The sequence below is a fragment of the Vidua macroura genome, chromosome 9, assembly GCF_024509145.1.
Source record: "Vidua macroura isolate BioBank_ID:100142 chromosome 9, ASM2450914v1, whole genome shotgun sequence".
Classification (NCBI taxonomy): Eukaryota; Metazoa; Chordata; class Aves; order Passeriformes; family Viduidae; genus Vidua; species Vidua macroura.
The window spans coordinates 975,810-989,806 of NC_071579.1; the positions used below are offsets into that span (position 1 = coordinate 975,810).

Here is a 13,997-nt window from a genome sequence, read left to right on the forward strand (position 1 = left end):
CCAAACACACTGTTCTTGCATCAAGTATAACAGGAAACACAGGGCACAGTAGTGTCAGGAGCGAGGAGGGTGAAATGGGACATTTTCTGAGCATTGAGTATATCATGATATACCACATTAGAATCATCAGTTTATATCAAGGCTATTTTCCACCCTGTGTAGATGTTAAGCTGTTAGCTGCTTCAAATGGGAAGACACACAGCTTCAGTTCTTGCTGCATTTTTGTACCTAAGTATCCACAGAGATGAAGAAATAGCTGCCAAAAATATTTCCATCAAGCCTGTGGGACAGATGTACCAAGCACCAGTAAGAAGGCCAGTAACAACCTCTGGATGTTGACAAAGGCAGTGCAGGCAACAGATAATCATTTATTTTTACATGGGAGCAACCATGGCATCCAAAACACAGCTGTGAGCAGCTGTTTGGCATGGATGGACAAAGGGCTCCACAGATGCTGGGGAACAGCACAGCCAGCAGGATGCAACCAGAATCTGTCAGCTTCAGAGCTAAGCTCCAGCACTTGTTACTTTCTTTCCCCTTCCATAACTGAAAGATTACGCTTTCTCCATTCACAGAAACTCTGAGATGTAAATCAACTGATGCTAGTCCCTGGATTGAAGCCACATATTTTCTTTTACCCACACTCCAGATCAGTTCTTTTTTTGTAGTAAGAACATCCTTGATGCCAGAAAAGACTGTCCTGATATGTAGCTGCTGCTGCAATGACTATTGCTGGATGTACAACAGACAGTAAACAGTGCTATTTCCGAGCACCAGGATTAAACCAGAATATTCCATGGTGAGAAGCTGAGGGGTGCAAACTGAACAAAGGCTGAGCAGAACTGCTGCTTGCTCTGAGCCCCAAAGCTTCAGAGCCCTCAAGCAGCACAGAAGCAGTGCTAACAACAGGAACACACCTCCCTCCCAAACTGCCATTTCTAGGATAAAGCTGCCCATGACAACTTTTTACTCCAGTAAAATAGGACACAAAACAAAGCTACAGCTTCAATGCAATTTATACCCTTGCTTTCACAGCAATAAGGTATCAATTAGCATATTAATATTGGTGAATTAATCCATGAATTTTCACTTTAGTCACACTTCAATAACTGAAGTCTGAAAGAATGAAAACAGGCACTAAAATGACCTTACTCAGTTTGCAATTAAAAAAAATATCACAGTAAGAACATATGCAGCCAAAGCACTGCTATTAAATGAGCAACCTCTATGCACAATCATCACCAAATAGTGGCAGAGAGACAGCACATCTGTAACCCATTGTGGAACTGCTGACAAGTCAAGAGGATGCATCTGGACTGGAGACAATGGATTCTCACCCAAAAGTTTTTGGTGGCTTCTGTGTGGGAGAGAAAGCCTGTGAGAAAGGCACCTCTAAAAACAAAACCAGTCCTGTGTCTGTGGGTGAGTGGTGGCACAGGCAGAGAACTCACCATGCCAGACTCACACCTGCTCCATGTGCTTGCTCCACTTTCACAGATAAAGATTTAAGAGATGTCTCCCCATGCATCCACAAGCAGGTTAAAAATAAGATAGCATAAGAATTTAAATGAGGAGCAAAACAACAATTCTGGCAGCTCCTCTCCAGAGGGGAAAAAAAAGCTCTGACTATATTTTATGGAGGAATGTCTAGAGAAGGCACAGGGTAGAAAATGTGATTATTCTTTCTGATGATATCTAAGGCTCAACTGCTTGAATTTGCACAGCTCCACATCAGCACCAACACTGACCTCCTCCAAACAACACAAAGCCACACAAACAACAAAAGGAAGTGTTTTCAGGATTGGCCAAACTTTTAAAACCAGAAAGTGTAAAGGTGCACAGTGACTAATCTAAGCAGGTCTTCCACTCTTTTTCAGCCAAAGAAATTGAAATATACTCTGAAAACTCCAGACTAAATGTCAGGGTTTTTTTTCCATAGCATTGAAAAGAACCCAAAGCTGTAGAAAATCTCTTGCCATCCAACTCCTCCTGCCAGTCTTCTCTATACACTGAAATAAAGAGGAAGCCCCAGAGGATAAAATGAAGACAAAGTCAACTGAAGGAATAGCTGCAGAGAATCATAAGTGTCCTCTGCCACAGACTTTTCTACACCTTACTGAAATGGCAATAAAACAGCTGATCACTGCACAGAGATTAACTGGCACCCTCAGGGCATGTCTGCTCCCTACAGCTCAGTGCCAAGGACCTTGGAACTGCTCCTCAAGCTAAGCACAATCACAGAGATTTTGGATGAAAACCAGTCCAGCAGGTTACTATGCCCTAACGATCCCTTCATTCCTGAAGTACCAAAGCTGCAGGTGAATATACTTTCTCTCAAAAAAATACAGGTGAGGAAGGACTGCAATCAAACAGCAACACAAGTCTGTTACTGCTGCTACTTTGCAGCTTTGTGTTATCTTTCAAGGATGGGGAAACCACCTCTCAGTCAAACAACCTTTTCCAATCTCATGTAATTTGCATCTCATGCTTTTGGATTTGTTAAAAAAAATTAATTTGAACAAGAGAATGCCTAAACTTCCAGCAGCAACTACAAAACCGCCCCAAGAGCACGCTGTGGAAGTAGGGGATAGCTGGCACCCCAAGACACAGAGAGAAAGGGAGAACCTCATTTCCCAATGGAAAGCAAACCAGCACATCTGGTCCCACTGGATGCCTGACTCTAGACATGCTCTTTGCTGCTCCAGTCCCATCCCCTGCAACTCAGCACCTCGATGGCAGAACTCCAGAACTACTCCCACTGCTCACATTCTGCCTGCTGTTTTGCCAGCACCACACAACACACAGCTGCCATGTGGAGAAGCAGGAGAGCCTAAACCCTCAGCCGTGAGCCCAGCACAGGCTGGAGCACAGGGATATTCCCATGAAGTTACTACAGCAAGCTTCAAGAAGTTGCTGAAGCATGGAGAACTTTCTGCTTGGTCAGAAACCACCCAGTGCTTTTCCACACCTGAACATACACCCTGCTGCTGTGCATTTACAGCCCATTTCACAGTCTGACACAAGTCTGTATAGAACTGACCCTCATACCAAGGAGGAAGAGTAGCCCAGGTTCCAGCCTGGGCACAACTCAGAGTTGGTAAACTTGTGTTTACTCAAAGTTACTAACTCCAATCTTCTGCCACCACACACAAAAATTGCTTCATCAAGCAATTAGTCACAGATGGCATTTGGTTTTTATTTGTTTACCCACAAGAAGTATCATGCAGAACATGTCATATGCACTAAGACTCAGAAGCACATCTTCAATCACAACAAATGCAGAGCATATTACGTGCTTTTTCACAACAGTGACTCCATTATTTCCTTTCTAAAATCCATATACTCTTCATGTGCATTTTCCTGTTCCAAAAGTAATCCTCCTCCTGGGACTCCATCCTTCCCAGCAGTAACAAAAACATCAACAGTACCACATCTGTGAGTAAGCCAGAAAAATATAAAAATTCATGCATGAATAAGGCTTGATGAACAAGGATTTCACTTTCAAGTTACTGGTTCACTCGAGGCAGCCTCAGTATGTTGACATATACACACACACACTTTTTTTAGCTTGCAAGAACACTTTAGCACCCTTGCCTCTCTTATAACTACCTAGAGTGTTTTACCACTGTTCGTGTCCACCTTCTAACAATCAGAGGCTACAAACTTTCAGAAATGTAAGTGCAACAAGCAGAACAGAGCATAAATTGTGCCAAACACCACCTAGACTTAACATGTTCTTAAAATTCTGTTGTACATAAAAGCAATGTTAAAATTGCAATTTACTTACCTAAGTAAGTTCCTACCAAGATTGGCAAAGGAAAAGGAAAGAAAAGATTTAAGGTTAAAAAAGGGAAAGATTCACGTAGTTCAGAATACAGCAGCTCAGCCCCATGCAACAAATAGAGATACAGACTGGTTTGGCTGTAATGAAACACAGAAGTGATCACAGTTCTCTGTTGGACAGATAAAACCAAGACAACGTTAAACACACAGTAACTCCAAATGAGAGATTTTGCAAAGAGCAGCTTTAACTTTGGATAGGTAAGTACTGGTCTGTACCCAGCTCCTTCCACCAAGCCCTGCACATTAACATCACTGGATTTTGACTAAAATTCCTAAAATGCTTGGCCCAGCAGGTCACACTCATATTCCAAAACGAGCATCATGGTGGATTCTGCCTGGCAGAATCAACACACCAAGTGGTTAAAAAAAAAAAGAGGAGACAAAACTATGCACCTCACTGCTTTAGGATTTGCTGATCCAAGCTATCTAAACTAGAAAGCACTGAATTACTCACTATTCTTAGCATCAGGAGTATTATACATCACATATATATATATATATATATATATATATATATATATATATGTATGTATACGTATGTGCGCATTAGATATATATATAAATATGAATTGTATGTGTCACACATTTCACTCAATTACAAATTCAGCCTTTGTACTATCCAGGGCACTTGCAATTCTGCCCTTGCTCTGTTATACATTAATTTCCTCTCACATTAATTACACCTGCTCTCTACCATTGCCTTGGGATATGCACTCTCCTCTCAATCAACATTTGCATCTTACTCCGTGCCATCACTCCTAAACGAAGTAGTTTTCACTAGCTGATCCACAGAGCACGATGCCCATCTGCTGATTTTATTTTCAGATCTTTCTTTACAACACCAAAAGAACCTAATCAGAGTATCAAGGCTAAACTGAAGGCAAGTGAAAATTGTTTCACTTAGCATCTGAATACAAAATCCCATACGAAATTCTCAAAAATAATCATTACTTTAGGCAAATAATCATAAAGTCAGAAAGTTGCACAGGCACATGGTTCTTGGGGTCTCCAAAAAGCAGTTCAAGCAACTTGACATTCTTCCCAGCTGTGCTGCAGCTGGCACCGAACATTTGCTCTCTTGCCACTGGTCAGCATTACTGGGGTCTGGATTTCAACACCTAAAGCCAGGCCTTCTCCCCAGCACCCCACCATTTATTAAAGGACCAGCACTCCCTGCTGTTTACAATAATTCCTGGATGAGCACATTTCCATTGGCTGGTTATCCCACAGTTTTTAGAAAGATAGCTGGGGTCACTGATGACAAAGGCAGAATTTTAATGCAATTTATGCATACAGGTAAGTCCACATTTTCTGCAAGTCTAAGTCAGCCAGAAAAAAACCATACAAATATATATACATATACACACACGTGTGTGTATGTGTGTGTGTGCACACATGTATATACAAAATATTGAGATAATGTTGGTCCCCTACATAGCTGATGTTAGAGAACTTCCCTATCTTTCCACCTCAACAGCTGCTTTTGTTCAAGAACAGTACATCCACTGCCATGCTCATCTCTTGATAACTGAACTAAAGCCATGCCAGGCTGATGAATGCTTCCACTTCTGGTTCATTCACATTTCCCAAAAAGGATGTGAGAAACAATGAACCAGAGCATGTTAAATTAGATTGACATTCCATTTGGGTTTAGAAATCCCCAGCAGCAGAAGCAAGGTATTCCAACAGTTAATTAACCTCACTCAAAAATCTGTAGCTTGTTTCCAGCCAAAGTCTCCAACTGTACCTTCTGGCTACTGCAGCTTGTTATTCCACTCCCAGCTAGACTGAAAGTCCCCTATTATTAGACTTCTGCTGCTCCTGTCAGCAGAGACAAGCATCTACAACTTCCACTTTGATAGAAGCATTTTCCACTATAAATGTGTTTTCCAGTCCCTTCCCTGTTTTCATGGCTCTTCTATAAACCCTCTCCAATTTTCAGCATTCAATCCACCACCATGTTATCAATGCAAGTTTGTTGCTGGGACAAGTCTTCCCTTTATTGCTGCTACTCATTCATGTTCTCCCTCTTTCTGCCAATTTTAGGAGTGCATGTGATGACCCTGAAAAACAATTTTGATTAGATGAAAGCCAGAATGGTGTAAAAGAGAGGGGAGAAAAATAAAAATCTAACAATGCTCTCTCCCTTCCCCCAGCAGGAACTGGCATAGCCAAGTATCACACTGCATGGCTGGAAGGAATCAAGTAAACAGGTTCCTGCACACAAAACATCCTCTCTCTCTCTCTCCCCCCAAAGGAAGTTTCATGGCAAAGATTGTCAGTCAAGCTCCAGAACACTACTGAAAAAGCAATAAACTACTAATTTTCTAACATCTCACTCTATTTGACAGCTTATGAGACTCCATGTACTTTTCATGTTCCAAAAATAGGATTCTGCAGCAATTTGTCCATGTTAAGTTAATGTTGAAGAAGAGCTGGGAAGTGTACTGTATGCCTAATGATGCCTCCAACATGATTTAAAGAGGAGGAAAACAAAATAGATGAAAGAACTACAATCTTTTTGTAAAATAAAGTGGAGGCAGTAAGAACATGAGATTAAGACTATTTTCCTGCTCTTGGAATTCAGGCACTGATCAAAACTCAAAATGCCTGGCCAGATAAATCATATTCAGAGCTTGAAAAGGTTCGGGTTTCAAGGGCTAAGCAGAGATGAGTCAGAAAAACAAAAGTTAAAATTACTTAGCTGGAACTACAGTAGCAAGAGACAAAAATAAAAAACCAAATAGACAGAATTCCATAGGAAAAATGTGTACTACTTCTTGAAGTTCAGCAACTGTCGTGTATAAAGATGTACCTTAATGCTTTACACTAGACATAAGCTGCTACCTGGCTCTTTCCTGCAAATAAACGTCTTGATTATATTCTGCTTTACAACCTGGCCTTGAGGAAAGCCTTACAAAACCATCACATGCCATAATTTCCAGTGTTCAGACTTCTCCCCTGTGTTTGGAGGTGATGGCCCAGCAGCACAAGGCTTTTATCACCAGCAGAGACTTCAGCTAAAGCCCACCATAACAGTGTCCACTGTCCCCTGTCACAGACTTTGGCACAGTGACCTGTCCAAACCCTAAGATGTCTTCCAGGTGCCACCAATGCAGCACATCAGAAGGAAACAGCAAAACTCCTGGATAACAGATACCATTTCACACTAGGTTAACATCTCTTTGGAAACTATTTAAACACAGGTGGACAAAGAGTCTTCCTGCACCTAAGGTTGTGCAGAAAGAATATTTTCAGCCTCTCTGTGCAGACACTTTAACACCACTTTTTTTTTTTTTTTTTTTTTTTTTGCACTACACTCTCCAACAGTGACCTAAACTAGTCAGTATGTCAAGAGGAGACAAGAAACATGAAAATAACAAAGGAACACTCCCAATTTCCCATAGTATCTGTGTAAATGCAGAATCTGACCAATTGACAAGTCAGGCTTACTCTCAAATCTTTTTCTACTATTTTAGGTCAACTATAATCCAAAAATCAGTTATTCTGGATAGATGGTTTTATTTCAATCCTTTTATACTCACTCACTGGCTCCTAAATTCTGGCCAAAAGGCTTCATCACTCTCACTGCCATTCACCTCTTCTTCACAGCAGTTCCAACTTGTGCCCTTCCTGCCAGCAGCCCTCCCAGACTACTAAGGCTGGATGACTCCATCCAAAACCAAGGAGAAGCCTCAGTGCCACAATCCTAGTCCTTTCATGGCACAAGAAACCAGTTGTATCCATGCCCATGCAAGCTTTACCAGTTCACACGCAAGGCAGCTGGGAACCTGTGCTAAGAGGCACCAACACACACAAACTGGCACCAGGACAGAAAGAGATCCACCAGACTTCCACTATCTGCTTCCCTGTACCCAGCAGATCTCGATCCAAGTTCTGTAAATGTTGTTTTCTTGCAGGTGGTTGCCTTCCCTCTCGGTCCTGGCAAAGCTTCCAGCAACCCAGGCTCAGGAAATATTCCAGATGCAAAACTGCAGCATGGCAAACATTTTCCATTCACAAATCTCAACGAACAGGTTAAAGCTGAACTGCTCACAAGAATATCCAGTCAACACTCACTACCCCAGCAGGTAAACAGATTCTGGGAGTCAACTGGATTCTGCTACCTAGCAGTTACAGGTACAAGTACTCCAGCAAGTATTTCAGTGGCTGGCTGAGAACAGACAGAACAGGTAGAGCAGCAGGTGCTCGGGAAGATACAGACCCTGCACACACCTGCTTCAGAGAAACACAAACTCTGAGGAACAGGTACTTTTCCAAAATCATCTTTGCAGATAGCTCCAGCAATAGTTATAACTGAGTGGAACACTAAAACAGGGATCCTCCGTTTCCAGAAAACCGTGTCGGGTTATCAGGTCCAGTGCTCTATGTAGAGAGAGCCTTCCAGAGGGAAGGATCCGTTCTTCTTCCCTCCTTTGGGCCACAACATCTCTGAGCTTTCTAAGTGTGTCATCTGCTGAGGAGGACATTCAGCAGGGAGCAGCAGGTCTGCCCATAAGCAGGTAGTCACCAGGAGCTGTGGAAATTGAGTGAGCTACTCTGCACCTACATCCCTCATTACTGGACGAAGCTTCTGAGGCAACCAAACTGACCAAAGTAGCAGGGTTTTGTTATTCTTCCCAAAAGACAAGTTACAAAGCACATAGAAACTCAGCAACAGGGTATCAAGGAATAAATTCCCAAGGAGAGCAAGACAGCAGAACAACCACTGTCCTCACTGCTGTATTCTCCACATGCACTCATATCTGCATGCATGTAAATATGGGTAACAAGCATCCACTGTCTCAGCCATGAAACTCAAAGATTATCATCAGGGCATGCAGTGCTGGCCAGTTCATGGCAACATGTAAGCTTTCGTGCCTGCCTGTTCACAAGTGACATTTTGTGGTTGTCTGTCTCCTAAATATTCAAAATTGGTCCGTTCTACTAAGCTTGGTGAAGTTTCCTGCATTATCACAAATGAAAGATTTTGACATCTCTTCAGTACTCAGAACAGATTAATTTTTAACCAGTGGAAATTCTGAAAATAATTTTCTATTGCCTGCAGAGAATGTGCAGACAGCCTCTCACCAGTGAGAACTGTCCACTCTCACTGGAAAATATAGAGGGTTGAACTTGGGACTTGATGTAAATACTGTCTTCTATTTCTTTCGGTCCAAGTGAATTCAAAGCAGTTCAAGACATGTGAAACTTTGCTTTCTTAGAAGTCAAACAGTGAAACAATCCCTGTTTTCAAACCAACCATCACAGCTTCCTACAGTTTCACAGAACTGCTGGAAGGCTGTTCTGTCAACTTGAGGAATTAGGAATCAGTTCTCAACACAGGACTTCGTGTCTTCAGTACAGTTGCACAACCTGCTGCCTGCATGTGAAAAGCCTGAAAAGTGAGCAGCAAAACCATGGGTGGAAGTGGTTACCCAAGGAACACTTAGACATCAACACAGAAGGTGCACACAGACTCATTAGCCACAAAGCACAGACAAGCCAGCAGATGAAACTAAAAATCACTCTCCTAGCATAAGCTGAGCGCAGCTTCAAGGTCTTACCCCTGCTAGGCATCAACAGGCGCTTCTTCATGTTGCCTGATAGAGCACAAGTGAACAGAAAAGAGAAAAACATCACATCAGCAACCTGAACAGCAGCAGTTTTAAAAGTTCTTAATGTTAAAACACAATCAGATATCATCAAATGTTTGTAATTATATTTCAGATAAGCTACTTATAAAGTTAAAATTAAAGGTAAAAAATGAGAAAGACTCTCTGGATCTGGAACTCCTGGCTGGAGTCACCATTACACCAACTGTTCCTTTCCCCTGTTAAGGAGAGCTACCCTCTGTGTTCTCGCTCCCGTTAGGACCATTTCAACAGATCCTCATCTGACATAGAGGCTGCACTTTCTCTTCCCTGACACTCTCAAGAAAGAGCAATTCTTCAGAACAGAGACTGGAGTCCACGCCAGGAACATCCTGCTTCTACCTCCCACTTCAAACACCTTCCCCTTGCCTCCTCTTCTTGAAGAGGTGAAGCCCAAGCACAGAGGTGGTCAGTAACAGGGCCAGCAAGGGAAACATCACTCAAAAAGTCTATTAGGGTATTCTTCACACTACTAATTTAAAAACTGAAGGGAAGTTTCTGCTTTGCTATTCCATTTGCAAGGTTGGCCAAGCCAGGCAGAGTTCCACTAGCACAGTGACTTTGTGTGCATGCACCTCCTGGGCAGTACACACCATGTGCCTCACCCAAAACGAGAAATGGGACAGGTGGCTTTTACAAAAGTTAAAAATAACCTCCCTCAAGAATAAGAAACTCGGAATTTATATAAAGGACTATGAGTTTAGATAATCTCCTTGTATACCGAGAGAACAGAAGAAAAAGCCTATAGACAGAACATAAATTTTGTGGAAAAATATTTACCATCCATTCCATTGTGTTGTTCATAGCTTCTTTTTCCCAGGATAGTTGGGGACCCATTATTAATGACAGGTGTAAACTTAGCAGGAGTCAGATTGTTGAGAGAACTGGACAAGCTCTTTGCAGGATCTGGTTTTGGAGGACACGGATGAGACTCTGGTGGAAAATGGCAAAGTAGAATTTTTTTATTAGCAAAAATACTGGAATTATAAATCTGAAAACAACCTGCAAACTTCCCAGGTGACCAAGTACACCTCCTCTTATATAGAAATTATCTCAGTCAATAGTTTTGAGATTGCTACTGATATAAAGCATTTCCATATATTTAGCAATTCACCACTACTGAAGACATTAAAATCATTATCATAGTATTATCCTAAAAAAAGGTTTGACAGCAGAAGCACTTTGTATCTTCTTCTGTAACACCAATCTCCAATAATTTGGGGTGATTTTTGAGGTGCTGTATACTAAAACCCAACTTTGACCATGTTGGTCATGCAACATACCCCTAAACTCTGGGGAAATTACAACTCTGCCGATTTGCCAGAAATGTTTATAAAAAATACAATTTCTCCAATGGCAAAAAAGGTGAAGATTCAAAGATCCACTATATAAAGAACATAACATCTGAATTCAAGTTTTGGGCCAAGGCAGACATCAAGCCCACACTCTTCAACCAAAAAGACTTTGAGAAAGTTGCAAGAAACAGCAAGTGGGAACTTCAACTGAGTCTTCCCTTGCAGGCCTAACAGCAGAGTAAGATATATATGCAAAGCCACTAACACCACCGAAAAAACCTCCTTGCCAGTCCTCCTTCCACTTCCATCACTCTTTTCTCGCAGCTCAGTAATCCAGTGGAGACCCTGACAGAGTGCAAGGAAGACTCAATCTGATGCTACTTTCTGTACAATTATTAAAATAAGGATTTTATCCAACAGCAAACTTCCCCCTTCATTTGCTCTCTTTCGTTGTACTGTATGTTTCCAAAGGTTTCTCAATCCATGCATCCCATTAGTACACAGCAGAAGTACAACACCCAGCAGAGAAGCAATAAATATTTAACACACACTCAGCCTTCCAATATTTCATCAACAAAAACATGAAACCTAAAAATCAACTCCAATGCTGCTTATCTAAATAAAAAGGCGATCAACTTCCTTGCGAAGCTGGAAGCCTTCAAAGAGGAGAGACTTGCGTTTGGCTGCCAGAACAACCTGAGGGATGTCTGCAGGGCAACTGGGAGCACTGGGGAAAAGGATCTGGCATTTGTCTGGAGTCAGCGCTGGCATGTTACACAGCATCACTTTGGATGCTTCCAGCAGCTCAAAATTACACCAAAGTTCTGGATAGAGCTACTCAGTCCAGCCCCACAGATCAGTTCATGAGGCAAAAGTCCTCAAGAAAATTGTAATTAAAAAAAAAAAAAAAAAAAAAAACCAACCACCAAAACCCAAGAGGAAAGTGAAAAACAGAAGTATGATCCCCTTGTCTAGATTCAGCACAGAACAGCCATTAACTGATTCACAAGCTGAGGGACACAGTGCTGTCCTAAACCCAAGAGGTTTCTTGGAGAACCCAACTGTACAAATTACCTCCAGACAACCCAAAACCAGAAGAAATGAATAATCAAATGTTCCCAAAACATGATGTTAGTGCCTCCACTAGCAGATGGTAACTTGTCTCCATACACATCAGAAGCCACAGCAAACACATCCCTCCCTTCACTTAAAAAGTTTCTAATACAGCTTTATGAGCCCAGAGTGGATTGCAGAGACACTGGGTCTGTCAGATAAAGCAGGAAAAGTAAAAAGGACAAGTTAATGAGATGGGTTCCATGTTTTCTTTTGTTTGTGGGGTGGGGTTTTTTGTGCCTTGTTTCTTGGTTGTTTGTTTTGAATGCAGAATGAGCATCTAAAATCTAGATCCAAGTGGAAAACCCAAATGGTAAGCAGAGTAGCTAGGAGGGTGTTTCCTGTTTTGGGGATTTTGCATGTGATGATTTAGTTTTTTTTAATACCTAAATACCGGAGTACTGCTTCTAAAGGCTTTCGAACCACTTGCTTTAATAGCAATGGGTTTTCTGATGCCTCAGGTAAACGTGCTGTGCCTGTAAAACATAGAAAAATAATCAGAGGGTGAAGACATTTAGCTATTATAGCAAAACCAAGTGAATAACTCCAGTGTCCTGAAAGAGCTTTGCCGTTAAAAGGAATTTTAGACGAGGCAAGCAGATCCTGGCAACAGGACACAAACACAGAGAATGCTCCATGTAATAGGAAACGGAAAGGTTTTAAAATAAACAACTCCTGAACTTTCAAAGTTATTTTGCCCAGCCTACTATCAGTTAGAAGGCTCTGCAAGTACAGCTAGGTTTTGTGAAAGCACTAGCTACGTGCAAGGGAGCATCTCAGCAAGCTGCAACTCAAAACTTTACAGGACAGGAGTCTCAAAGGACTCCTTGGCGAGAAGGTCCCAGGTGCAGCACACTCACATTCTGCTTTGATTGCTGCACTGTTGATAGGCAGATAGGGGTGTCTTGCAGCGTGCCAAGGGCGCAAGATATCTCGACATAAACGTCTGGCAATTCTGGTCAGTTTTGTTGTGTGGAGATAGAAAGCTTGTCGTGTCTTCATAGCAAACTTGGGACTCCCACTGTTTCGTACTGGCACACCATGAGGACTCTGAAGGGAAAGGAAAAGAAAAATGGTCTCTGAAAAAAGTAATTATTAGAAAGTACGGCTGTTAAGAAGAGAAAGTATTATGTAAAATCACTTTCAACTACTGATTCTCAGACACAAGAACAGAAATGGTACTACAGATGAAAATGTTTTTAGCCCAGCTACTCCCCATTTCCCAAATCTTATCCCTAATATCTCAAAGGATAAAATGAAGGTAAACCTTTTCACTTTTCAGGGAAGCATTTCTTTCTATGCTGTCACAAGCTTTAAGGTAGGGATCCAAAAGCCAGATATGAAGAAGTTACCTGGAGCCATCACATGATTTAGAGTTTATAGGCTCAACAGAAAGACTCTCCAGTTTTGGGTGCTCAGGGTTGCTCTGGAGGTACAATGCAAACTCCTTATAACAAAGCATTTGTCAGAAGGAGGGGAAAATCAGGAAGAGCTGCATGACAAAAATATACACCAAAAACTCATTTTCCAAAGCAAGTGTATGGCATGCAGGAATGGTTTTGGCTCAAAGAATTTCTTTTAACTCTTACTCTTTACTTAGCAAATGTACTCACAGATAAATTTCATATTCACTGCATATAATAAAGAATACTACTGGCAGACATTTATCAGCTACTGAGAACCAGAGTAGTTATCCTCTTTATGAAAAGCAACTAAGTCAACCAATGAAATAATGCAAGTAGTATCTTGTTATCTCAGACCCACCCATAGATGGAAAACAGGAAGAAGTTTCAGTTTGGGGAGAACAAGGCTTTCCCTTCTCTGACTATTTACATACTTTTAATTAACAAACAAGAGGTATAAGGCAGTTATCTCAGCAATTGGGAGGCTTCAGAGGGCAAAGAGAAGCCTGGATAGGATAAAGGTTAAACAAAAGGAATGGAAAGGGAATGATAGCAAAGAATAGGAGAAAGGAAAGCAATTATCCTGAGATAAAAGTTCAGTGTGTGTTATCCTTCTACCCACGTGATACAGTTACCTTTTCCAATCAGCTTAATGTCTAATGCTTCCAGATTAAACTCTCACCAAATTC

At 41.5% G+C, this 13,997-nt stretch overlaps 1 protein-coding gene across 4 annotated transcripts in view; it reads right to left on the minus strand.

The window, feature by feature from the left end:
* Positions 1-13,997, minus strand: part of MTA1 (metastasis associated 1) — a 75,253-nt gene that overhangs the window by 9,922 nt on the left and 51,334 nt on the right. For 2 of the 4 annotated variants that reach the window (XM_053985129.1, XM_053985130.1), the window contains exons 14-17: positions 12,766-12,955; positions 12,292-12,381; positions 10,278-10,430; positions 9,411-9,446 (exon numbers count right to left, since the gene is read on the minus strand). In XM_053985129.1, the coding sequence (XP_053841104.1) occupies positions 9,411-9,446; positions 10,278-10,430; positions 12,292-12,381; positions 12,766-12,955 (469 nt within the window). Of the gene's footprint in view, positions 1-3,787; positions 3,800-9,410; positions 9,447-10,277; positions 10,431-12,291; positions 12,382-12,765; positions 12,956-13,997 lie in introns of those variants that run through there. The other 2 variants (XM_053985128.1, XM_053985131.1) reach the window with 2 other exon arrangements.